The following is a 24,107-nucleotide window of genomic DNA, read 5'->3' on the forward strand; positions in this document are numbered from 1 at the left end:
TGTCCCAAGCCAGTGGCACAAGCCCACATTCCCCACAGCCAGCACCCCCAGAGCAGGCAGAATGAGAGGGAGTCTCACACTCTCCTGTCTCACCACCCTGCAGGATCTGTGCTTCGACAGGAGGGAGGCAGAAAGCAACTTGGCAGACTGACAGAGAGGGAGAGAGAGTGTGAGTGTCTGCCCAGTGCAGCGCCAGGCTGCCCACGCTGCAGCAAGGAAAGGTAAATATTATTCATACTGTGAGCGGGAATGGGAGGAGAAGGGAGGGGGCGAGGAGAAGGGAGGGGGCGAGGAGAAGGGAGGGGGCGAGGAGAAGGGAGGGGGCGAGGAGAAGGGAGGGGGCGAGGAGAAGGGAGGGGGCGAGGAGGGGGGGTGGTGAGGAGGGGGAGGGGGAGGAGAGAGGCAGGGAGAATACTCCACTACAGGGTGTTGATACAGGATGAGGAGTAGGGGAAGAGGGGAGGAGAGGGGTGGTGGCAAGATTCAGTGAGGGGATGAAATTCACACACAATTCAAATATGGAGATTTATTCAATATTTCAAATTATTTACAAGTTATCCCAAAGGAAAGGAAATAATTTAAGTCGCACAGAGCTGGAATGGGAGAATATTTTAAATAGATTCTTCTAGACTTCTTCATCCTCTGAAAACTATTGCACTATGAAATTGACCTCGGGAATGAGGGAGGAAGGGAGGCACTGAGATTCAGCTCAGTACCCCACACACTGTCCACCTGGGACTGGGTTCAGCTCAGTAACCAACCGCCCTCCCCAAATCCCCAACTCTATCCACCTGGGACTGGCTTCAGCACAGGACTCCCCAACGCCCCCCCCCCAATCCCCCTGGAACTGGGTTCCCCAGGGACTGAGTTCAGCATAGGACAACCCCACCCCAAGGAATGGGTTCAGCACAAGAATCCCTACACTGTCTGCCTGGGACTTAGTTCAGCCCTGTCCTCCCCTCTACGGGGTTCATTTACCAATTCTCTTCAATTTGTGTCTCCCCCTCCCTTGCTCTCTGGTTGCCCACCCTCCTGTCGCTGGGAAGCACTTTCTCCTCATTCACTCGATCGAGACCCCCTCATGATAGTGACTGCCTTGACCCAATCTCCCCCTTAACCTTCCCTGCTCCACGGAGAACGATCCCAGCTTCTCCCAGTCTCTCTCTCTCCCTCCCTCCAACAGGAACTGAAGCCCCCCCTTAACCTTTGGAACTGTTCCAGTAAATCTTGCTCCGCATGCTCCCCCCAATCCCACTCCCCTTCCGAGAGCTCCACAGCCTTCCTGGAGTGTGGGGCTAGGATTGGGCAGGATACACCAGTGCTTTGTGACAGTTTGTCTTCACCAACATCGGTGCATGACTCAGAGCTCCCACCACACATTGCAGTGTAACCCCCATCACCTGCCACCGCAGCCCTCGCCTCCCCAGAGATTCTGCGGAGTTGCATGTTACACAGCATGTATGTCGATATGAAGCAGGAAGATTGCCGCTCAAAGCAATTTCAGTGTGCAGGCTGTCAGCACAACAGACACTGGAGTCAGGGACAGGTGGGTCAGGGACAGGGGTTTCAGGGACAGCAGCCTGGGGAACAGTGGAGGGGGGTGGTTCCAGGACGGCAGCCTGGCAGATGGGGGAGGGGGGTGGCTGGGATGGCAGCCTGGGGGACGGAGGGGTTGACTCAGGGGAAGATGTTGGGGGTTTGAGCTGAGCAGAAGGACTGTGGTGGTGGTGGCAGTGTACATAGCAAGACTGGGCGCCCATTTCCCCCAGCTCTGTATACACTGCTGAGCACCTTCCTGAGCCTGCAGGGTAATATATTCTTATGCAGACACACACAGTCTCCCCCTCCTCCAGAATCAGATTCTGGAGAAAATCAGACCGGAGGGCTTGAAGAGAGCAGGGGAGCTGCGCTGCCCTGTGGAGTTCGCCCAGTGTCTACGTGGGTTTCCTCTGGCTGTTCCAATTTCCTACTACAGTCCAAAGATGTGTGGGTGGATTGGCCTTGCTGAATTGCCCTTTAGTGTCCAAAGATGTGTCAGTTAGAGTGGTTAGCAGAGTAAAAGCGCAAGGTTACGGGGATGAGTGGGGGGCCTGGGTAAGACGTTCTGTCAGAGAGTCGGTGCAGACCCAATAGGCCAACTGGTCTCTTTCTGCACGATTCTATGAGTCTCAGTATTACCTCAGTTGCAGGGTCTTCAAGGGACTGAGGCAGGCTCTAAACCCCACCCCACCCCCACCCCATCACTGACACTACAAGAACAGGGCAGGTCAATCCCGCTCAGTCAGATCCCAGGGCGGAAGCTCAGCTACTTACAGCTGGAGGGGTGCAGCTGTGGGTGGGCAGATACTGCTCTGCTCTCATTCAATAAATCACACCAGGTGCTTTTTCTTTCAAAAAAGACATTATACTCATGTATAAAAAAGACCAATCCATCTTCTGGGTGGAAGCTGCAGATTGTTTCGCTCTCCCCTGTCTGTCCCACTACGATGGGTCACACCATCATGTCCGAGGTGCAGCCCCCACCCAGAGAGGAACGAAACTCCTGGAGCTGCGAGACCCCATGAAGGTGAACAACAGCAGCAGCAACAACCAAAACATGGAAGATCTGGTGAGAGTGAAACTGGAAAAGAAAAACAGAAAGGGGCAGCATTAAGAGTGTTACACACTCAATGAGAGCACTGGTCATTGTGAGTGTGCGCATCTTACACACTCTGAGGGGACTGGTCAGTGTGTGTGTATGCGCGAGTGTGTGCGTATTACACACTCAGTGAGGGGACTGGTCAGTGTAAGTGTACGCGTGAGTGTGTGCCTGTTATACATTCAGTGAGGGGACTGGTCAATGTGTGTGCATGTGAGTGTATGCCTATTACACACTCAGTGAGGGGACTGGTCAGTGTGAGTGTGCATGTGTTACACAAACAGCATGCAGATTAGTCACAGTGTGCATGTGTTATACACAGTGAGGGCACTGGTCACAGTGTGCATGTGTGTGTGTGCATGTTACATACTCAGTAAGGGGATCTCTCAATGTTTGCACGTGCACGACTGCGTGCACGTTACACATTCAGTATGAGCGGGAGGGATCTGGTCCCAGTCCTGTCAGTAATAATGAGATGCCATCTGTCAGATTGATCAGAATGGGCTGTGTACACTTTGTGATTTCAGGATTTGAATGTGAGTACTGTCTCAGCATGCACAGAAAGGGTCCCCAGCTCATGACAAACTCTGGCCCTCATTGCCCCCAGCAGCCCCTGGGCAAAGCGGGATGGTGTACAACCTACCCAGATGTCACATTTCCCTGGGAAAAAGCGTTCTGGGATACGAGCAGCATAGAGTGCGACGCCAAGGATGTACAATATCGCCATCAGGAAGAGCCAACCCATTTGGCCAACAGTAGCAGCTTTAATGAATCCTTCAGTGATCATGAAATGGAGTGTGGGTACTAGTCCACTGAGACCAAGTCCCAGGAACACACCTACGGAACCAAGAAAAACAATCCATGTCTGCCAGCTTAGAGTATCCACCTTATTGCTCAAATATCCCACTGCCCAACGTCCCACTCCCTCCCCTCAAAATCCCCAACGTCCCACTCCCTCCCCTCAAAATCCCCAACGTCCCACTCCCTCCCCTCAAAATCCTCAATGTCCCACTCCCTCCCCTCAAAATCCCCAACGTCCCACTCCTCTAAATTTCCCGAAAATGTCATTCCCCAAAATGCCTCCTTGGAACCATCACAGTTACACTGTGAGACATACTCACCAGCACGTACTGCCCGGTACTGAGGCGTAGCGAAGCGGTCCCACTGGGATACAACGATTGCCGTTATTCCCAGCACACAGATGATGACGAGATACACGAGTCTGGGCTGCGGGGAGCAGTAAAAGGAGTAGTATAACCAAGGCACGAAACTGCCCATGATCAGCAGGGCGATCCCCGAGTAATCCAACCTGAAAACAGGGAAAATAAACTGCACAGTCATCCCGGAATAACAGAGTGATCAACAAATGGAATACGAGAAATTCACAACAAAGGAAGAGATCATTTAGCCCAACAGGAAAGTACTGAAAAAGTCCAGTTAGTCCCACCCGCCAGTGGTAGGTACCCCCATAAACCATCAAATATCCTTCCCTCTCCCAGGTATCCCACTGCATCCCGCCCCCTCTAAAAGATACAAAAAACATACTAAAAGAGATGGCAGGAGAAATAGCAAACGCACCAGTGGTAATTTACCAAAATTCGCTGGACTGTGGGGTGGTTCCCACAGATTGGAAAACAGCAAATGTGACACCACTGTTTAAAAAAGGAGGTAGACAAAAGGCAGGTAACTATAGGCCGGTTAGCTTAACTTCTGTAGTAGGGAAAATGCTTGAATCTCTCATCAAGGAAAAAATAGTGAGACATCTGGATATAAATTTTCCCATTGGTAAGACACAGCATGAGTTCATGAAGGGAAGGTCATGTTTAACTAATTTGGTGGAATTCTTCGAGAACATTACACGTGCAGTGGACAATGGGGAACCCGTGGATGTGGTGTATCTGGATTTCCAGAAGGCACTTGACAAGGTGCCCCACTAAAGACTGCTACATAAGATAAATGTGCAGTGTTATGGGTAATGTATTAGCATGGATGGAGGATTGGTTAACTAACAGAAAGCAAAGAGTGGGGGTAAATGGGTGTTTTTCTGATCAGTGACTAGTGGCGTGCCTCAGGGATCAGTGCTGGGGCCACAATTGTTTACGACTTACATTTGGAGTTGGGGATGAAGTGTAGTGTGTCAAAATTCGCAGATGACTAAGATGGGCAGAAGAGTAAAGTGTGCAGAGTACTCTGGAAGTCTGCAAAGGGATATAGATAATCTAAGTGAGTGGGCAAGGGTCTGGCAGATGGAGTACAATGTTGGTAAAAGTGAGGTCATCCATTTTGGTAGGAATAACAGCAAAATAGATTATTTAAATGGTAAAAAAATTGCAGCATGCTGCTGTGCAGAGGGACCTGGGCGTCCTTGTGCAGAAATCTCAAGAGTTGGTTTGCAGGTAATGAAGGCGGCAAATGGAATTTTGTCCTTCATTGCTAGAGGGATGGAGTTTACAAACAGCGAGGTTATGTTGCAGCTGTATAAGGTGCTGGTGAGGCCACACCTGGAGTACAGTGTACAGTTTTGGTCTCCTTACTTGAAAAAGGATATACTGGCACTGAAGCGGGTGCGGAGGAGATTCACTAGGTTCATTCCAGAGTTGAGAGGGTTGGCTAATGAGTAGACTGGGGCTATACTCATTGGAATTCAGAAGAATGAGGAGAGATCTTATAGAAACATAGAAGATTATGAAGGGAGTAAATAAGATAGAAGCAGGGAAGTTGGTTCCGCTAGCAGGTGAAACTAGAACTAGGGGGCATAGCCTCAAAATAAGAGGAAGCAGATTTTGGGCCGAGTTGAGGAGGAACTTCTTCACACAAAGTGTTGTGAACCTGTAGAATTCCCTGCCCAGTGAAGCAGTTGAGGCTACCTCATTGAATGTTTTTAAGGCAAAGATAGATAAATTTTTGAACAGTAAAGAAATTAAGGGTCATGGTGAGCGGGCAGGTTAGTGGAGCTCAGTCCACAAAAAGATCTGCCATGATCTTATTGAATGGCGGAGCAGGCTCAAGGGGCCAGATGGTCTACTCCTGCTCCTAGTTCTTACGTTCTTATGTTGTCTCCCCGTATCTCTCTCCTGGGTATCTCATTATCCCACCCACCCCCCTGTATCTCTCTCCCAAGTATCTCACTGTATCCTATTACCACCATACCCCCACGGTCTCTCCTGGATACCTCACAGTATCCCCGCCTCTCCTGGATATCTCAATGTATCCCACCCCCTCTCCCTGTATCTCCCTCTCTCTACCGGGTATCTCATTGTGCCCCCTCTCCCAGGTATCTCCCTATCCCCTCCTCCTTGCTGCAAGCACTGACTGGGCATCGTGAACGACAGACTTACTTGGAGAAGGTGCGTGAGACTTTTTCCGAATGGCAGTAGACAGTGTGAAAGAGCCAGGAGAAGCAGAGACATAGGACGGCTCCCAGGAAGAACATGCCGAAGACCACCTTCTCCTGCAGTGGGGCCACAAAGTTAATGTTGGGCCGGAACATGTAGATTACCCCCAGGATCAGGAAGAACAGGAAACCTGGGAGGCGAGGGAAAAGGCAGCATCAGGAGGGAGTGGGCCTGCTGGGGTTGCGAGCTATATGTTAAACACTGGACACAGACCCACCCACACACTGTCAGGGGGAGGGGCATTTCACATCTATCCAGCAGAGTGGCACAGCAAGCAAGATACTCAGCAACGAAAGGGCCAGCCCAAGGGCAGCTCTTAGAGCTGTATCGTTCCACGGATCGTAGTAACAAACGTGAAGGCTCGACTCTCACGACATAACGCCTCCCCCCAATGCCCCACCGCCACCTCCCACTGATCGAAGAGGGCACCCCAAAGTCAGAACTGAATACCGCCTCGGGCGGGCGGGTGGGGTGTGTGGCGGAGTGAAGAGAGGGCCTGTACACTGGTGCCAAACGTAATCTCGGCCCCGGTGGATTGGTAAAGCTGAGCCACCAGCTGAACCAGGTTACCTATTAAATGTGTCCAGATATTGCCAGTCTCGGTGTGGAGCCTGAAGATGCTGCGGAAACACGCTCGGAAAGAGGGCATCGGGGGTCGGTGTCCATGCAGCAGGAAGTCATTGTCCTTCAGCCAGTCTGGGAGCACCTCATGTGGTATAACCCGCCATCTCCCCTCCCAAACCTGCTCAGAGAGGAGGACAGAGAGAGACAGACAGACAGAGAGAGAGAGACAGTCAGACAGACAAACAGAGAGAGACAGAGAGACAGAGACAGAGAGAGAGAGAGAGACAGAGAGAGACAGAGACAGAGAGAGAGAGAGAGAGACAGAGACAGAGAGAGAGAGAGAGACAGAGACAGAGAGAGAGAGAGAGACAGACAGACAGAGAGACAGAGAGAGAGAGAGACAGAGAGAGAGAGAGACAGAGAGACAGAGAGACAGAGAGAGAGAGACAGAGAGAGAGAGAGACAGACAGAGAGAGAGAGAGGCAGACAGAGAGAGACAGACAGACAGAGAGAGAGACACAGAGAGAGAGAGAGAGACAGACAGACAGAGAGACAAACAGTCAGAGAGAGAGACAGACAGGCAGAGACAGGCAGGGGGCACAGGAGAGAGAGGAACAGAGAAAGAGCGAGGGGGAGGGGAAGAGAGAGAGAAACAGTGTGGGGGGGCAGTGAGAGAGAGAGATAGAGTGAAGGAAGGAGAGAGAGAGAGATGAGAGAGAGAGGAAAAGAGAGAGAAACAAAGAGAGAGAGAGCATTAGGGAAATAACTCAATGACATGGCACAGTACTCCACACAGAAGCTGGGGATGGGTCACTGAGCTCCAGCACCTCCATGCCACACTCCAGCACCTGTTCGGGTACACCAAGGGAAAATTTAGCCTGGCCAATGCACCCTGACTCTGAACACTTTATCAAACAAACACTGGGTTCAATCTCTAGCTGTGTCCAGTTCTGGGCTCCACACTTCAGGAAGGGTGTTGAGGTCTCAGGGGAGGAGAGTGTGCGGAGAGAGATTTACCTGCTAAATTTACCCGCTTCCAGGGGATGAGAGGACTTCAGTTCACTTTGGAGAGGGAGATAAAGAGAGTGAGAGAGCGAGAGAGGCTGGGAGAAACTGGGATCATTCTCCTCAGAGCAGGGAAGTTAAGGGGGAGATTAAATCGAGGCAGTCACTATCATGAGGGGGGCCTCGATCAAGTGAATTGAGGAGAAAGTGATTCCCAGCGGCAGGAGGGTGGGTAACCAGACAGCGAGGGAAGGGGAGACACAGATTGAAGAGAATCGGTAAATGAACCGGGGTGATGGGTGGGGGGGGGGAATTGTATTGACATGGCGACTTGTGATCTGCAAGATGCTGCCTAAGAGGGTTGTTGGAGCAGATTCATCCTCAGAAAGCAGGGGAGGAAAATTCAGAGAGATGGGGGAACAGGGGAGGGGAGGGGATATTAATTGGACAGCTATTTCAAAGAGCTGGCATTGGCACATTGGGCTGAATGGCCTATTTTGCCCCTGTGAAGGGCCCCATCTCCATCAGCATCTGGTCTCCAGTTGGGAGTCAAGAGTGTCATTTTAAGAGGGGGTCTTGATCTACCTCAGGACCCACCGTCCTGAGACAAAGATGGCTGAGAAACGAGGGACAGTCAGTCCGTGTTCCTGCTTCTCACCCCATTCCTGTGTGGGAGTGTGCTGAAGATCGTAACGCCCAAGAGGATAGACATCAGACAGGCTGCTAGCTATCATGCAGGGAAAGGAACTGTGAACCCCAGTCGCCATGCAAGGAGGAGGAGGAGGTGGTGGTGGTGTGGGAGGGTAATTGGGGAGGTCCACTGGGGTTAGAGTGCAGTCTGAACAGCCCGTTAGTTAGAAACATTTCAAACACATATCAAACTCCTCCTGTACCTTATGGAAACTCGTTAGCAGCATCGTGCTGGCTTTCTTCCGCAGTTTGAGTTCTGAGCCGTGTCCCTCATTCTGTGTGAGTTTGCCATCCCCCTCATTACTCTCCATGAAACACCGTCCTGGCCACTGATCACTCGAGCATTGGTCTGCCAGACACACACACACACACACACAGACACACATACAGACACACAGACACACACCATCAAAACATCAGCAAACCCCAGCCTGACAGTTAAAACTGTCACAATAATTAGGACCATTCAGTCTATGAATCAGTGTCAATACATCACACCCCTCCTGCCTTTATACTTAGCGTGCGCACTCACACCAGTCAGCGTGCACGCCTCCCAGCGCGCGCACACCAGTCAGCGTGCACGCCTCCCAGCGCGCACACCAGTCAGCGTGCACGCCTCCCAGCGCGCACACCAGTCAGCGTGCACGCCTCCCAGCGCGCGCACACCAGTCAGCCTCACTGTGTCCCACCATGTGGATATACACACACATCCATCACTACGTACTCTTCAGTGAATCACAGAATTTTTTCTCTTATTCATTCTTGGGACATGGGCGCCACTGGCAGGGCCAGCATTTATTGCCCATCCTTAAAGGCAGTTAAGAGTTGACCACATTGCTGTGGCTCTGAAGTCACATGTAGGCCAGACTAGGATAAGGACAGCAGATTTCCTTCCCTAAAGAGCACTTGTAAACCAGATGGGTTTTTCCAACAATCAACAATGGTTTCATGGTCATCATTAGACTTGTAACTGCAGATATTTATGAATTCACATTTCACCATCTGCCATAGTGGGATTCAAACCCAGGTCTCCAGATCATCCTCCATTATTAGTCAGCGGCACTGCTGAAGGAGGCCATTTGGCCCATCGGCTTGGCACAGGTTCTCAGAACATCTTACCCAGGCCCTATACCTGCAACCCCATATATTTACCCAGCTAATCCCCCTAACCTACATATCTTTGGATACTAAGGGACAATTTAAAGTTTTTAAAGTTTAGGCTTACATTAACATTGCAATGAAGTTGCTGTGAAAATCCCCGAGTCACCATACTCCAGCACTAGTTCGGGTACACTGAAGGAGAATTTAGCATGGCAAATCCACCTAACCTACACATCTTTGGAATGGGAGGAAACCAGACACCTGGAGGAAAACCACGCAGACACGGGGAGAACACAGGCCAGAATCAAATCCAGGTCCCTGGTGCTGTGAGGTGACAGTGCCAAACACTGTGCCACCATGCTGCCAATTTCCCTCAAGGTGGTTGAAGGGGTAAGAATCAGATTTGAATTCTACAACCTTCTTCTTCAGTTCAGTCATGCCTAGCCTCGGAAGACCCAGACAATCCCTGCACCTGCCCTTTACAGAGAGACGGAAGATGTGGCAATCCCTTGTTCTGGTACAGACACACACACTTCCCCTCTCCCCACCCTGACACACACACACCACCACCACCATCCCTCCGCCCCTCCGCGCGCACCCCCCCCCCGGCAACACACACCCACACATACATCTAACCTGAGACAGGCTGCACCATAACCAGAGAATCTGCTTGCTGGCAATGAGCTGCCGGTTTGCAGCAAACAAGCTGCCGTCTACCTGTTATTTTAACCAGACACCATTGGTCAGGCCGGCTGCTGTGATGTCACAAAGATGCCAAGACAGATTTGAGCAGCCCAGCCTGGAGCTGATAAGAGCAACACTACTGCAGACATTGGAGATCCGAGGACAACAAGAGGAAACACTGGATAAACTCAACATCTGGGCACAGAGAGGCACAGTTCAAATGTTTCAGATCTAAATGATCCTTTTAGACAGGGATGAGTAACCACACCCTTACACCGGTGTTCTAGAGCAGAGATGGGAGTGACCCCACACATATACACACACAAAATTGTACATACACCAGCACACACATACAAATTGTGTGCATGTCAACAAAACGAAGGAGGTCGTCATCGACTTCAGGAAGCGCAGTGAAGGACATGTTCCTGCCTACATCAATGGCAATGAAGTAGAAATGTTCAACAGCTTCAAGTTTTTAGGCGTCCAGGTCACCAACAACCTGTCTTGCTCCCCCCATGCAGACGCTATAGTTAAAAAAACTCACCAACACCTCTACTTTCTCAGGAGATAAGAAAATTTAGCACATCCATGACAACTCTCACCAACTTTTACAGATACACCATAGAAAGTATCCTTTCTGTATCACAGCTTGGCATAGCTCCTGCTCTGCCCAAGACCGCAAGAAACTACAAAGGGTTGTGAATGTAGCCCAAACCATCGCTCAAACCAGTCTCCAATCCATTGACACTGTCTACACTCCCCACTGCCTCGGCAAAGCAGCCAGTATAATCACAGACCTCACGCACCCCAGACATTCTCTCTTCCACCTTTTTCCTTGGGGGAAAAAGATACAAAAATCTGAAGACATGTATCAACCGACTCAAGAACAGCTTCTTCCCTGCTGCCATCAGACCTTTTTTGAATGGACCGACTTCGCATTGAGTTAATCTTTCTCTACACCCTAGCTATGACTGTAACACTACATTCTGCACTCTCTCCTTTGCTTCTCTTTGGATGGTATGTTTTGTCTGTATAGTGCAGAAGAAACAATACTTTTCACTATATACCAACATATGTGACAATAATAAATCAAATCAAACATATCGTACATGTAGGCGCACACACACAAAAAAACTGAACACACGTAGGCAAACACTCACATACACAAAATTGTACACACGTAGGCACACATACATACACAAAGTTGTACACATCTAGATCTCTCCCCCACAACCTCCTTACAGCTCAGCCACAATGTATAAACAATCCCTTTTGATTCTGCTCAACCCCCCACCCCCGAAACTGGCAGGAGCCAGTTTCTGAAGCTGAGGCCAAGTTTCCATGGGTGCAGTTCAGAGGGCGCAACACTCCCCAAGACTGAAGCTCACCTTGAAGACAAACTCCTCCATTTTTTCCATGGCATGGTGAGCTTGCAGTGGCAGTGTGAGTACATGGACATGGTCCTCCTCCTCCTCCTCCTCTTCCTCCTCTTCCTCCCTCTGTCTATACACACTCTGATCCACCACTCTGTCAGAATCATCCTGTGGAGGGAAACAGACACCCCTAATCAGCGAGAGTTGGAGGGGAAACTTCGTCTGGACCCAACAGCCAAAACATTTCATCTGTGTCCCAGTCAGGAATATCAGCACCCTGACAGTGAGATTTCCACGCTCATTAGGACAGACATTGTGCCACCTCATTAGGGGTCATTGTAGGGAAGTCAATCATATAGAGAGAAAACACATTCACGCAGGCAAACATCTGCGTGGTATACACTGAAAATTAAGAGTCAGTTTATTCTTTCGTCACTGATTTGACCCAGCACTTATTGCCCATCCCTGATTGCCCCTTCAGAAAATGATGGGTGAGTTACCTTCTTGAACCTGCTGCAGTCACAGAGTCGTAGAATCAGCGCAGAAGAAGCCCTTTGGCCCATCAAGTCTGCATCGACATGTTAGAAATACCTGAACTTCCACTTAATCCCATTTACCAGCACTTGACCTGTAGCCCTGAATGTGGTGATGTGCTAAAGTGCTCATCCAGGTACTTTTTAAAGGATGTGAGGCATCCCACCTCCACCAGCCCCTCAGGCAGCGCAATGCAGACCCTCACCACCCTCTGGGTAAGAAGCTTTTCCTCACATTCCCCCAAAACCTCCCCTTAAACCCTGTGTCCCCCTTGTGACTGACCCTTCAACTAAGGGGAACAGCTGCTCCTTATCCACTCTGTCCGTGTCCCTCATACTCCTGTACACCTCGATTAGATCACCCCTCAGTCTTCTCTGCTCCAACCAAAACAACCCAAACCTATCCAACCTCTCTTCATAACTGAAACGCTCCATCCCAGGCAGCATCCTGGTGAATCTCCTCCGCACCCCTCCAGTGCAATCACATCCTTCCTATAATGTGGTGACCAGACCTGCACACAGTGGCCTCACCAAAGTTCTACAACGCCAACATGACTTCCCTGCTTTTGTAATCTGTGCCTCGATTGATAAAGGCAAGTGTCCATATGTCTTTTTCACCACCCTAACGTGCCCTTCTGTCTTCAGAGATCTGTGGACAAACTCGCCAAGGTCCCTTTATTCCTCAGAACTTCCTAGTTTCCCTCCAATCGTTGAATACTTCCTTGTCAAATTACTCCTTCTAAAGGAGAGAGTAGCAAGAGCATAGAATGCCCTGTCTACAACAGTAGTGAATCCGCCAATATTAAGGGCATTTAAATGGCCATTGGATAAACATATGAATGATACTGGAATAGTGTAGGTTAGATGGGCTTTAGATTGGTTCCACTGGTCGGCACAACATCGAGAGCCGAAGGGCCTGTACTGCGCTGTAATGTTCTATGTTCTAAAGTATATCACCTCACACTTTTCAGGGTTAAATTCCGTCTGCAATTTATCTGCCCATTTGACCATTCCGTCTATGTTTTCCTGCAGCCCAAGACACTCCGTCTCACTGCTAACCACCCAGCCAATCTTTGTGTCGTCCGCAAGCTTACTAATCCTAGCCTCCACAAAGTCCATATTCTTACTTGAGAAAGGATATATTGTTACAGGAGAGGGTGCAAAGGAGATTCACTTGGTTGATCCTGCAGTTGAAAGGATTGGCTTCTGAGGAGACACTGAGTAAACTGGGACTATACTCATTGGAATTTAGAAAAATTTGGGAGAACCTTATAGAAACATATAAGATTATGAAGGGAATAGATAAAATAAAAACAGGGAAGTTGTTTCCACTGGCAGGTGAAACCAGAACTAGAGGGCATGGCCTCAAAATAAGGGGGAGCAGATTTAGGACTGAGTTGAGGAGGAACTTCTTCACCCAAAGGGTTGTGAATCTGTGGAATTCCTTACACAGTGCAAGTGAAGTTTTTAAAGCAAATATAGATAGATTTTTGAACAGTAAAGGAGTAAGAGTTATGATAAGTGAGCAGTGACTAGTGGAGTGCCCCAGGGGTCGGTGTTGGGGCCTCAGCTATTTACCATTTATATAGATGATCTGGAGGAGGGAACCGAGTGTATGGTGTCAAAATTTGCTGATGACACCAAGATTGGTGGAAAGGCGAATTGCGCTGAGGGTGTGGAGAGTCTGCAGAAGGATCTAGATAGGCTGAGCGAATGGGCCAGGAAATGGCAAATGGAATTTAATGTTGGCAAATGCGAGGTGGTCCACTTTGGTAGGAATAATGGTAGGAAAGACTATTACTTACGGGGCGAAAAACTGCAGCAGGCGACGGTGCAGAGGGACCTCGGGGTCCTTGTGCATGAGTCGCAAAAACCCAGCCTGCAGGTGCAGCAGGTGGTCAGGAAGGCTAATGGGATGCTGGCCTTCATAGCGAGGGGGATTGAATATAAAAGTAGGGAGGTCTTGCTGCAGCTGTATAGGGCATTGGTGAGGCCGCAGCTGGAGTACTGTGTGCAGTTTTGGTCGCCACACTTACGCAAGGATATTTTGGCCTTGGAGGGAGTGCAGAGGAGGTTTACTAGGCTGATACCGGAGTTGAGGGGGTTGAGCTATGAGGAGAGGCTGAATAAACTAGGCTTGTACTCGTTAGAGTTTAGAAGAATGAGGGGAGATCTCATTGAGACATATAAGATGATGAATGGGATGGATAGGATAGAGGTGGAGAGACTCTTCCCGCTCAGAAAGGACAGTAGGACTAGGGGGCACAGCCTCAAGATAAAGGGGGGGCGGTTTAGAACGGAGTTGAGGAGGAACTTCTTCACTCAAAGGGTGGTGAATCTCTGGAATTCTCTGCCCGTTGAGGAGGTGGAGGCTGCCTTGCTAAATATTTTAAGACGCGGGTTGATGGGTTTTTGATAAGCGAGGGGATTAAGGGTTATGGGGAGAGGGCGGGAATGTGGAACTGAGACACGACAGATCAGCCATGATCTTATTGAATGGCGGGGCAGGCTCGAAGAGCTGGATGGCCTACTCCTGCTCTTATTTCTTATGTTCTTATGTTCTTATAAGTGGAGCTGAGTCTATGAAAAGATCTGCAATGATCTCACTGAATGGCGGAGCAGGCTCGAGGGGCCAGATGGCCTACTAATGCTCCTAGTTCCTATGTTCATCTATGACATTTTATATAATGACTAATAAAAGGAGATCCTTGTGGAACACCACTGGGCGCTGGCTTCAAGTCACTAAAGCAGCCATCTGTCATCACCCTCTGTCTCCTAAAACTGAGCCAATTTTGAATCCACTTTATCAAATTACCTTGTATTCCATCTGCATTTACCTTCTTTACAAGTCTCCCATGTGGGACATTGTTAAAGGCTTTGCTGAAATCCATATAAACTACATTGACTGCACTACCCTCACCTACACACCCGGTCACCCCCTCAAAAAATTCAATCTCATTTTTGACCTCCCTCTGATGAAGCCATGCTGACTATCCCTGATCAAGCCTTGTCTCTCCTTCATAAGTTTCTCCACTAGTTTCCCTACAGCTGGTGTGAGTCTCACTGGTCTGTAGTTCCGTGGTTTATCTCGACAACGCTTCTTTAATAGTAGAACCACGCGAGCTGTCCTCCAGTCGTCTGGCACCTTCCCTGTGAGAAGTCTCACAACACCAGGACACCACAGACCTTCCCTGTGGCCAGACAGGAATTGAAAATTTAGCTCATATCTCCTGCAAACTCCTCCCTTGCCTCCCACAGCAACCTAGGACAGAATTCATCTGCTCCTGGAGATTTATCCACTTAAGTGGGGTTACATAAGAGCATAAGAAATAGGAGCAGGAGTAGGCCATCCAGCTCTTCGAGCCTGCCCCGCCATTCAATAAGATCATGGCTGATCTGTCGTGGCTCAGTTCCACTTTCCTGCCCTCTCCCCATAACCCTTAATCCCCTCTCTTATCAAAAACCCATCAACCCGCGTCTTAAAATATTTAGCGAAGCAGCCTCCACCACTTCAACGGGCAGAGAATTCCAGAGATTCACCACCCTTTGAGTGAAGAAGTTCCTCCTCAACTCCGTTCTAAACCGCCCCCCCTTTATCTTGAGGCTGTGCCCCCTAGTCCTACTGTCCTTTCTGAGCGGGAAGAGTCTCTCCACCTCTATCCTATCCATCCCATTCATCATCTTATATGTCTCAATGAGATCTCCCCTCATTCTTCTAAACTCTAACGAGTACAAGCCTAGTTTATTCAGCCTCTCCTCATAGCTTAAGTGGAGTTCAGATGAATGAGGCGGGACTGGCGTTCATACGAATGAGAGGGGACCTCGTAGAGACTTATAAAATTCTCACAGGATTAAACAGAGTAGATGCAGGAGGATGTTCCCAATAATGGCGGAGTCCAGAACCAGGGGTCACAGACAGAGGATTCAGGTAGACCACTTAGGACGGAGGTGAAGAGATGTTTCTTCACCCAAAGAATGCTGAGTATGCGGAATTCATTTTCACAGGAAATGCCAAAACATTGAATGTATTCAAGAGGTGGTTGGCTATAGCACTTGGAGTGAATGGGATCAAAGGTTAAAGAGAAAAAGGAGGATTAAGGTATTGAGTTGGACAATCAGCCATATTGTAATGAATGGCAGAACACGCTGGAGGGGCCAAATGGTCTCCTCCTGCTCCTATCTTCTATGTTTCTATGTTAAGACTGCCAACACTCAAATACCTTGTCCTTCCCTGTGTCAATTTGCTCAAGAACCTCTCAGTCTCTGTCTCACTGAATTCCATACCATTGTCCCATTCTCTTGAGTGAAGGTGGATATGAAGTATTCATTCAACACTCTATTAATGTCCTCTGGCTCCACTCATAGATTGCCCCCTTGGCCCCTAATGGGTCATAAGCTTTCCCTGGTTATCCTCTTCCCATTGATTTACTTATAGAATATCTTGGGAGTTTCCATACTTCTATCAGCCAGAGCTTTCTCATATCCCCTTTTTGCTTTCCTAATTGCTTTCTTAGGCTCCACCCTGCACTTTCTTTACCTCACCAATGCCTCCACTGATTTGCTCCCCTTGTACTTTTCAAAGCCTTTCTTTTCCTTCTTATTTTCCTTCTTAAATATCTCTAGTCATCCATGGTTCTCTGGGCTTGTTATTCCTACCTATCACCTTAGAGGGAATTTGCTGGGCTTGCACCCACCCCATTTCCTTTCTGAATTCCCCTAACTGCTCTTCCGTAGATTTTCCCATTAGTAGCCGTTCCCAGTCTACCATGGCCCAATTGCTCTCCCCCAATCTAAAACCTTTTTTTTGTAGCTTGTCTATTTCTTTGTCCATAACAAGTTTAAATTGTACCATGTAGTGATCGCTATCACTAAATTGCTCCCTCACCACCTGACCGGCTTCATTCCCTAGAATTAGGTCCAGCGCAGCTCCCTCCGTTGTTGGACCCTCTACATATTGATCTGAAAAAGTTCTCCTGTACACATCTCAAGAAAACTACTCCATCCAAGCCCTAATGTTATTGTTAAGACACAGAAGCCCTGTGAGAAGCCACGCCGAATCCCCTAAAGTGGAATCACTCGCCTCATAATCTGTTAAAAGTGTGTGGGAAGGTGTGAGCTGTCATTCAGTAACATTTAGTGGGTAACTAACAGAAATACCCCACACTCACTTTAAAATGAACATTTAAATTCATTTATTTAATCAATCAGGAACTGTAAGCTATTAAAGTAAGGCTCTACTGGAATGCTGTTCAAATAAATACAAGGATCATTCATTACAAAAAAAATTTAATCATTCTCAAAAAATATACAAACAGGTTTTGTGGCTTGAGAAAAATCTTGCGTTTTTCTGGCGATTCCGCTGTTCATAAGCTCTTTCTGATTTTGGTACCCTTTGTTCGCTAGATGAAGAGTTCCCTTAACAGATATTCTAAGCTGGCAGGGAGCTGCCCTTGCCCTCTCTAGGTGTTGAGAGGTGGCAGCACTTCAGTTGCACTGCAGGCAGGCAGTTGGGTTCCTTTTTATAACCCTGATGACCTAATCACTTTTCCTACACCCAGACTGGTCGAATGTTGTCAACAACAGCAAATTCAAATTTGATAGGTTCCTGATGGGTGAGTGTCTTCTTTAAACTGATAGGCTGTCAAAATTCAAGCCTGTTACCAAGGCAATCCTGATGCTTCATCTTTGCTACAAATGTTGCCATCCGAGTACCCCGTAGGCATCCAATCACTGAACACAAAACCAGCTTATAAAGGGGCCACGTTTCACAAATTCAACTTCACAACGTTACGTATATCCCAGTTAATGATGGGAAAATTGAAATCACCTAATAACCCTATTGTTATTGTTTTTACACAGCTCCACAAATTGAGCACATATTTGCTCCTCAATATCCCTCTGATTATCTGGGGTCTACAATAAACACCTAACAATGTGGCTGCCCTTTTCTTATTCCTCAGCTGTACCCACAAAGCTTTATTTGATGCCCCCTCCAAGATATCATGTCTCTTTACTGCAGTGACTGACTCCTTACGTAATAATGCAATGCCTCCTCCTCCTCCTCTTTTACCTCTTCCGCTGTCTCGCCTGAAGGTTCCATATCCCGGAACGCTGCATCCCATGTGATGCAGGTACACCCATGGTGCTGTTAGGGAGGGAGTGCCAAGATTTCGACCCAGCGACAATAAAGGAATGGCCAATATATTTCCAAGTCAGGATGGTGAGTAACTTGGAGCGGGAACCTGCAGGTGGTGGTGGTGTTCTCCAAGTGTCCGCTGCCCCCCCCATTGTCCTTCTAAATGGTAGAGGTAGTGAATTTGGAAGGTGCTGCTGAAGGAGCCTTGGTGAGTCATTGCAGTGCATCTTGTACACACGGCTATCACTGTGCGGTGACGGAGGGATTGAATGTCATGGTTAGGATGTCAATCGAGCGGGCCATGCTTTGTCCTGGATGGTGTTCAGCTTCTTGAGTGTTGTTGGAGCCACACTCATCCAGGCAAGAGGACAATATTCCATCACACTCCTGACTTATGTCTTTGTAGATGGTGGACAGGCTTTGCGGGAGTCAGGAGATGAGTTATTCTCAGCAGGATTCCCAGCCTCTGATCTGCTCTGGTAGCTGCAGTATTTATCTGGCTGGGTCAATTTTTGCTCAATGGTAACCCTCAGGATGTTAATAGTTGGGGACATGGGGGTTGGGATGGCGGGGGTCGAATTCAACAATGATAATTGTGTAATTTTATGCAAGTGAAGGGTATTATTATCTGGGGATTCACTTGAGTCACTGCTAAAATAGACACAGGCTAAAGCTATGGCTGTTGGGTTAGGAAACTAATACTTGTAATGTGCAATTCCATAAATAAATGTTGAAGTGTGTAAAGATTGACTCTAGCTCTATCCTTCACTAGCTGGCTTCCTGCAGAGAACATCGTTACAATGAGGTATATGTGGAGAATTATATGGCATAATATACTGTAAAGACAGAAAATCCTGGAGAGGTTTAATGGGTTGACACAGGACAGGCTGTTTCCTCTGGCTGAACTGTCTACAACACAGGGTCAGGATAAGGAGCGAGATGTGGATGTGTTTCACTAAGGGAGTTGTGAATCTTTGGAATTTGCTATCCCAGAGGGTTGTGGATGTTTAGTCTGTTTCTATTTGTGCTTAGTAGAAAGATATTTGGGTCATGTTTCTTGTGCAGGACTTGTTTTAGCAGTTTGTTTTTATTATCAATGCTGTTTTGTCTGCATCCAGCAGCCTGCTGTTACTGCAGCAGCATAATTGCTCCTAATTGCTCGAATGTTTGTTTTAATCTGGAATAATGCTGTTAGGTTATTTTAGTGTTTTTCCACGGGGTTTTTCAGAGTGGTGCTTGAGTGGGTTGATTGACAAGTAAGATCGTGTGACTGGGTGGGCTAGGCTTACACACAAAAATCAAGTCAGTTGCTGCTTGGAAGCTGCAGAGAGAAGCAGCCCTTTCTCTCTCTGAAGTCTGGAGACTGGGATCTGCCAGAGACTAGCTTGATTTTCTAAAGTTCTGCTGTCTCAGGATATTTCCTTCTCTAGAAATTGCTATATGGGAGTCAGAAGACAGCTGTCCCTCTGTATCTGTTCAGAGGGGTTAAAAGGCTGTAAATGTAGCATTCACTTGAGCGTATTTGTTTTGTGTTGATTCTGAAGATGAATTTATGCCTATGACGATATTGCTTAGATTGGAACTATAGAGATGGATCGCTGCTAAAATTATACTTTATGTTTAAGTATTTTAATTGTTAAAAGTTATGCTAATTCTTTCTGTTGCATTCTAACTATGTTCTTAAATAAAGTTTGTCTTAGTAAAAGCTTCCTCGTTCATCACTAGAATCACACCTTGAACTCACCCTAATGCCAAAAATTGAAAAGAGGTTGGGGTCTAGGCTAACTTCATAACATTCCTTCGAATTTCTGATCTGGTCCCTAACAAATTTGATGCTGAGATGGGCAGAGATCAGAGATCAGCTTTGATCACATTGAAGGGTGCAACAGGAGCAAGCGGCAGAATGGACCACTTCTGCTCCTATTTATTATCTAATGTATCATGCTGTACAGTCTAGCACACGGCAACTCACCAAGGCTCCTTAAGCAGCACTCTCCAAATCCACCACCTTGACCATCTAGAAGGACAAGGGCAGCAGGTACCTGGGAACACCCCCATCTGGAGGTTCCCCTTCCGACTCACTCCCCATCCCAACTTGGAAGTATATCTGCCGTTCCTTCACTGTGACTGGGTCAAAATCCTGGAACTCCCCCCAACAGTGCCATGGGTGTAGCTACACCACACGGGACTCAACATTCCAGGATGTAGAATCCTCAGGCGAGGCAGGAGGTGGTAACAGAGGAGGAGGCAATGTCTACACCATTGCCTGCACGTGGACTGCAACAGGTTCAAGAAAGTGGCTCACCCACCACCTTCAAGCGGCAATTAGGGATGGGTGATTGCATTGAGCCACACGCACTATATGCATACCAGTACACGCTCACTACTGAGGGAATGTGTGAACTGGAAAGACGTTACTCACACATTTCACACTCTCCTCCCCGTCGTGTAACGCGGTGAATGCTGTACGTTCCAGCTGCTTCTGGGATCTTCCTTTGCTGTTTTTGGAAGCTGCCCATTGGCCAAGATGGCGAGAGCTACTGGTGAACATGGCAAAAGTAGGGTATGGGCTGCCTGCGCAGACCAGGAGGCAGATTCTAGTCCTCGAGAGCTCGAGAAACCTTCTTCCCCGCAGTCCTCATCTTAGCTTCTGTCAGAGAGAGAAGATAGGGACAGTAGTTAATCTATCAGCAATACACCCAGTTGCTTCTGCCCCCTGGGGACCCTGTCTTCCCTCTGGCCCCCTGCAGGGGCATTCACCCAACATCCCCCACTCCAGGTGAGGCAGGCGTTCGCCCAATATCCCCCACCCCGGGCGAGGAGGGCACTTGCCCGATATCCCCCACCCCACCCCTGGGCAAGGTGGGCGTTCACCCAATATCCCCCCCAGCCCCCAGGCGAGGCGGGCATTCGCCCGATATCCCCCATCCCAGGCGAGGAGGGCGTTCGCCCAATATTCCCCCCCACCACCCCTGGGCAAGGTGGGCGTTCACCCAAAATCCCCCCCAGCCCCCAGCGAGGCAGGCATTCACCTGATATCCCCCCAGATGAGGCAGATATTCGCCCAATATCCCCCCCACCCCCGGGCGAGGCGGGCGTTCGTCTGATATCCCCCACCCCGGGCGAGGCGGGCGTTCGCCCGATATCCCCCACCCCGGGCGAGGCGGGCGTTCGCCCGATATCCCCCACCCCGGGCGAGGCGGGCGTTCGCCCGATATCCCCCACCCCGGGCGAGGCGGGCGTTCGCACGATATCCCCCACCCCGGGCGAGGCGGGCGTTCGCACGATATCCCCCACCCCGGGCGAGGCGGGCGTTCGCCCGATATCCCCCACCCCGGGCGAGGCAGGCGTTCGCCCGATATCCCCCACCCCGGGCGAGGCGGGCGTTCGCCCGATATCCCCCACCCCGGGCGAGGCGGGCGTTCGCCCGATATCCCCCACCCCGGGCGAGGCGGGCGTTCGCCCGATATCCCCCACCCCGGGCGAAGCGGGCGTTCGCACGATATCCCCCACCCCGGACGAGGCGGGCGTTCGCCCGATATCCCCCACCCCGGGCGAGGCGGGCGTTCGCCCGATATCCCCCACCCCGGGCGAGGCGGGCGTTCGCACGATATCCCCCACCCCGGGCGAGGCGGGCGTTCGCCCGATATCCCCCACCCCGGGCGAGGCGGGCGTTCGCCCGATATCCCCCACCCCGGGCGAGGCGGGCGTTCGCACGATATCCCCCACCCCGGGCGAGGCGGGCGTTCGCACGATATCCCCCACCCCGGGCGAGGCGGGCGTTCGCACGATATCCCCCCCCCCCCAGGTGAGGCGGGCATTTGCCCAATATTCCCCCACCCCGGGTGAGGCAGGCATTCACCCGATATCCCCCATCCTGGGCAAGGTGGGCGTTCACCCGATATCCCCCCCACCCCCCAGGTGGGTGGGCGTTTGCCCGACACCCCTCCTTGGTGAGGGGTGCACACCCATGATATTGGGTATTTGCCCAATACCCCCCCAAGTGAAGGGTTATGCACCCGATATCCCTCAAGCTAGGGGGTATTTACCCCATATCCCCTCTGGACGAGGGGTATTAACTCCATATACCCTCCAGGTGATTGGGATATTTGCCCCATATTTTCTCCAGGTGAGGAGGATATTTACCTGATGCCCCTCTCCAGGTGAGTGGAGGGGGGAGGCGCGGGGAGAAGGCCCGGCCCGGCCCGGCCTCGCAGCCCCGGAGCCCAAGCTCAACCAAAGACCGGCCTGCGAAGCTGGGTCCAGAGGCGGAGCTCGGAGCCCCGATGGAGGGCCACAGGGCGGAGCTCCGCGCTGGAGCCCAGAGGAAAAGAAAAGAGGGGAGGTGCTCCGTGGCGCCCAGGTTCGGAGCTCGGAGATGGAGCCGAGAGGACAGGCACAGAGCTCCGAGCTGGGGACACGCACCTGCTCCAACGGTCGGTGCGCGAGCCAGCCGAGCCCACGGCCCCTTCGGCCAATCAGCGGGTTGGAGGGCGGGGCGCTCACCGGATGGACGTGCCAGGAAACTAATGGGAGATCGGTCGGCTGCCGCTCTTTCCCAATCGCAGAGAGGCTGAGGGGGCGGGACCTGGCGCCCTGGGCTGAAAACACCACCAAGCCGCTCCCAACGGGCGGTGGGCGGGGCTAGAACAAACAATGGACCAGTCACGAATCAGAATGGGCTGGCCAAATGAATGACAGACAGCTGCCTTCACCATTCGCCGCCGCCAATACGTGGGAAGCTGCAGTTGATTGGCCAGAATGCCAAACGTAAGACAAAACAGGGCGGAGATTTGTCGTGATTGACAGAAGCCGCAGCTAATGGGAGAGGAGATTGTTTTAATTGCCTCTGTGTTGATTGGTCAATTAAACAGAAGAGGTGACGCATCATCAACAATAGGGGCGCGGCCTCAATGATTGGGGCGTGTCTTCATTGATTGGGGCGTGGTTTATTTGTTGTGGGCGTGTCATATTGATTAGTGGTGTGGCTTATGATTAGGGGGCATGTCCTATTGATTAGTGGTGTGGCTTATGGTTAAGGGGCGTGTTCTCATTGATTAAGGGCGTGGCTTATTGATTTGGGGCTTGTCCTCATTGAATAAGGGCGTGACTTATTGATTAGGGGTGTGTCCTATTGATTGGGGCATGTCCTTATCATTAGGAGCAGCCTGACAAGCAAGGACTCTTAAAGGGACCTCGCGCTGAAAATTCAGCACCAGCCAGGCCTGGCCAAGAGCAACTCTCAATAAAATTTCCTGCATGCTACTCTGAATCTAGGCGGGCAAACTAAGTCTTTTTCTCTGTTAAAACCCACAACCTCTGTCGATCGTCAGGGCATTACAGACCAACTCAACCACAGCTCATGGCTGAGCGTTAGTGTGCAGTGTTTTACTGGAGGAGATTGGTGGCCAGAGTTCTGGCGAATCATATAACTATAGATAGGGCTTTAAACTAAATAGTGGGGGCGGGGGAGGGTTCAGTTGTATGGAAAATTAGAAAATCAAAGTCAGAGGAGAGGGTAGAAGTGCAGGTTAACAGAGCTGAGGGCTTGGGAAAGGTTAGTAAAGTTTCAAGACCACGTAACAGAACAGAGTATAGAAGGTGGCAGAAATCTAACCTCAGACAGAGCAAAAAAGGCGACAATTATGAGAAGGGAGTTGGTCATTGCAGGACTGAGGGTGTTGTGCCCAAATACGTGCAGTATACAGAACAAGGTAAATGAGCTTGTTGCGCACATTGAAATTGGCTGGTACAATGTTGTGGGCATCACAGAGACGTGACTGCAAGGGGATCAGGGCTGGGATCTAAATATCCAAGGGTATGTGTCCCATCAGAAGGACAGGCAGATAGGCAAAGGCAGTGGGATTGCATTGTCAGTAAGGAATGAAGTTAAATCGATAGCAAGAAGTGATATAGGGTCAGAAGGGATTGAAGGGTTAGAATGGGTAGGGTTGAGGAATGGCAGAGGTAAGAAGACCCTGATGGGAG

General features: G+C 49.9%; 1 protein-coding gene across 1 annotated transcript; it reads right to left on the minus strand.

The window, feature by feature from the left end:
* Nucleotides 1-869: 869 nt before the first annotated feature.
* On the minus strand, nucleotides 870-22,400 carry LOC145339273 (adiponectin receptor protein 1-like). Its single transcript, XM_080183687.1, has 8 exons — nucleotides 22,266-22,400; nucleotides 20,542-20,769; nucleotides 11,466-11,618; nucleotides 6,604-6,775; nucleotides 5,977-6,163; nucleotides 3,760-3,947; nucleotides 3,282-3,475; nucleotides 870-2,620 (listed from the first exon to the last, which is right to left on the minus strand). Exons 2-8 carry the CDS (start codon nucleotides 20,668-20,670, stop codon nucleotides 2,492-2,494), a joined length of 1,152 nt encoding a protein of 383 aa, XP_080039813.1. The 5' UTR covers nucleotides 20,671-20,769; nucleotides 22,266-22,400; the 3' UTR covers nucleotides 870-2,491.
* Between the last annotated feature and the right edge of the window lie 1,707 nt (nucleotides 22,401-24,107).

Source organism: Carcharhinus amblyrhynchos, unplaced genomic scaffold, assembly GCF_965287045.1.
Source record: "Carcharhinus amblyrhynchos unplaced genomic scaffold, sCarAmb.v2.hapA scaffold_375, whole genome shotgun sequence".
In the NCBI taxonomy this organism is placed as follows: domain Eukaryota; kingdom Metazoa; phylum Chordata; class Chondrichthyes; order Carcharhiniformes; family Carcharhinidae; genus Carcharhinus; species Carcharhinus amblyrhynchos.

Excerpts from the sequence above, each read along its gene's own strand:
- LOC145339273 (XM_080183687.1), bottom strand. The coding sequence starts at position 20,670 with ATGTTCACCAGTAGCTCTCGCCATCTTGGCCAATGGGCAGCTTCCAAA. Across the intron at positions 3,948-5,976 it reads GTCTCACGCACCTTCTCCAA|GTTGGATTACTCGGGGATCG; the intron begins GTAAGTCTGTCG and ends CCCTGTTTTCAG. Across the intron at positions 3,476-3,759 it reads GTACCGGGCAGTACGTGCTG|GTGTGTTCCTGGGACTTGGT; the intron begins GTGAGTATGTCT and ends TTGGTTCCGTAG.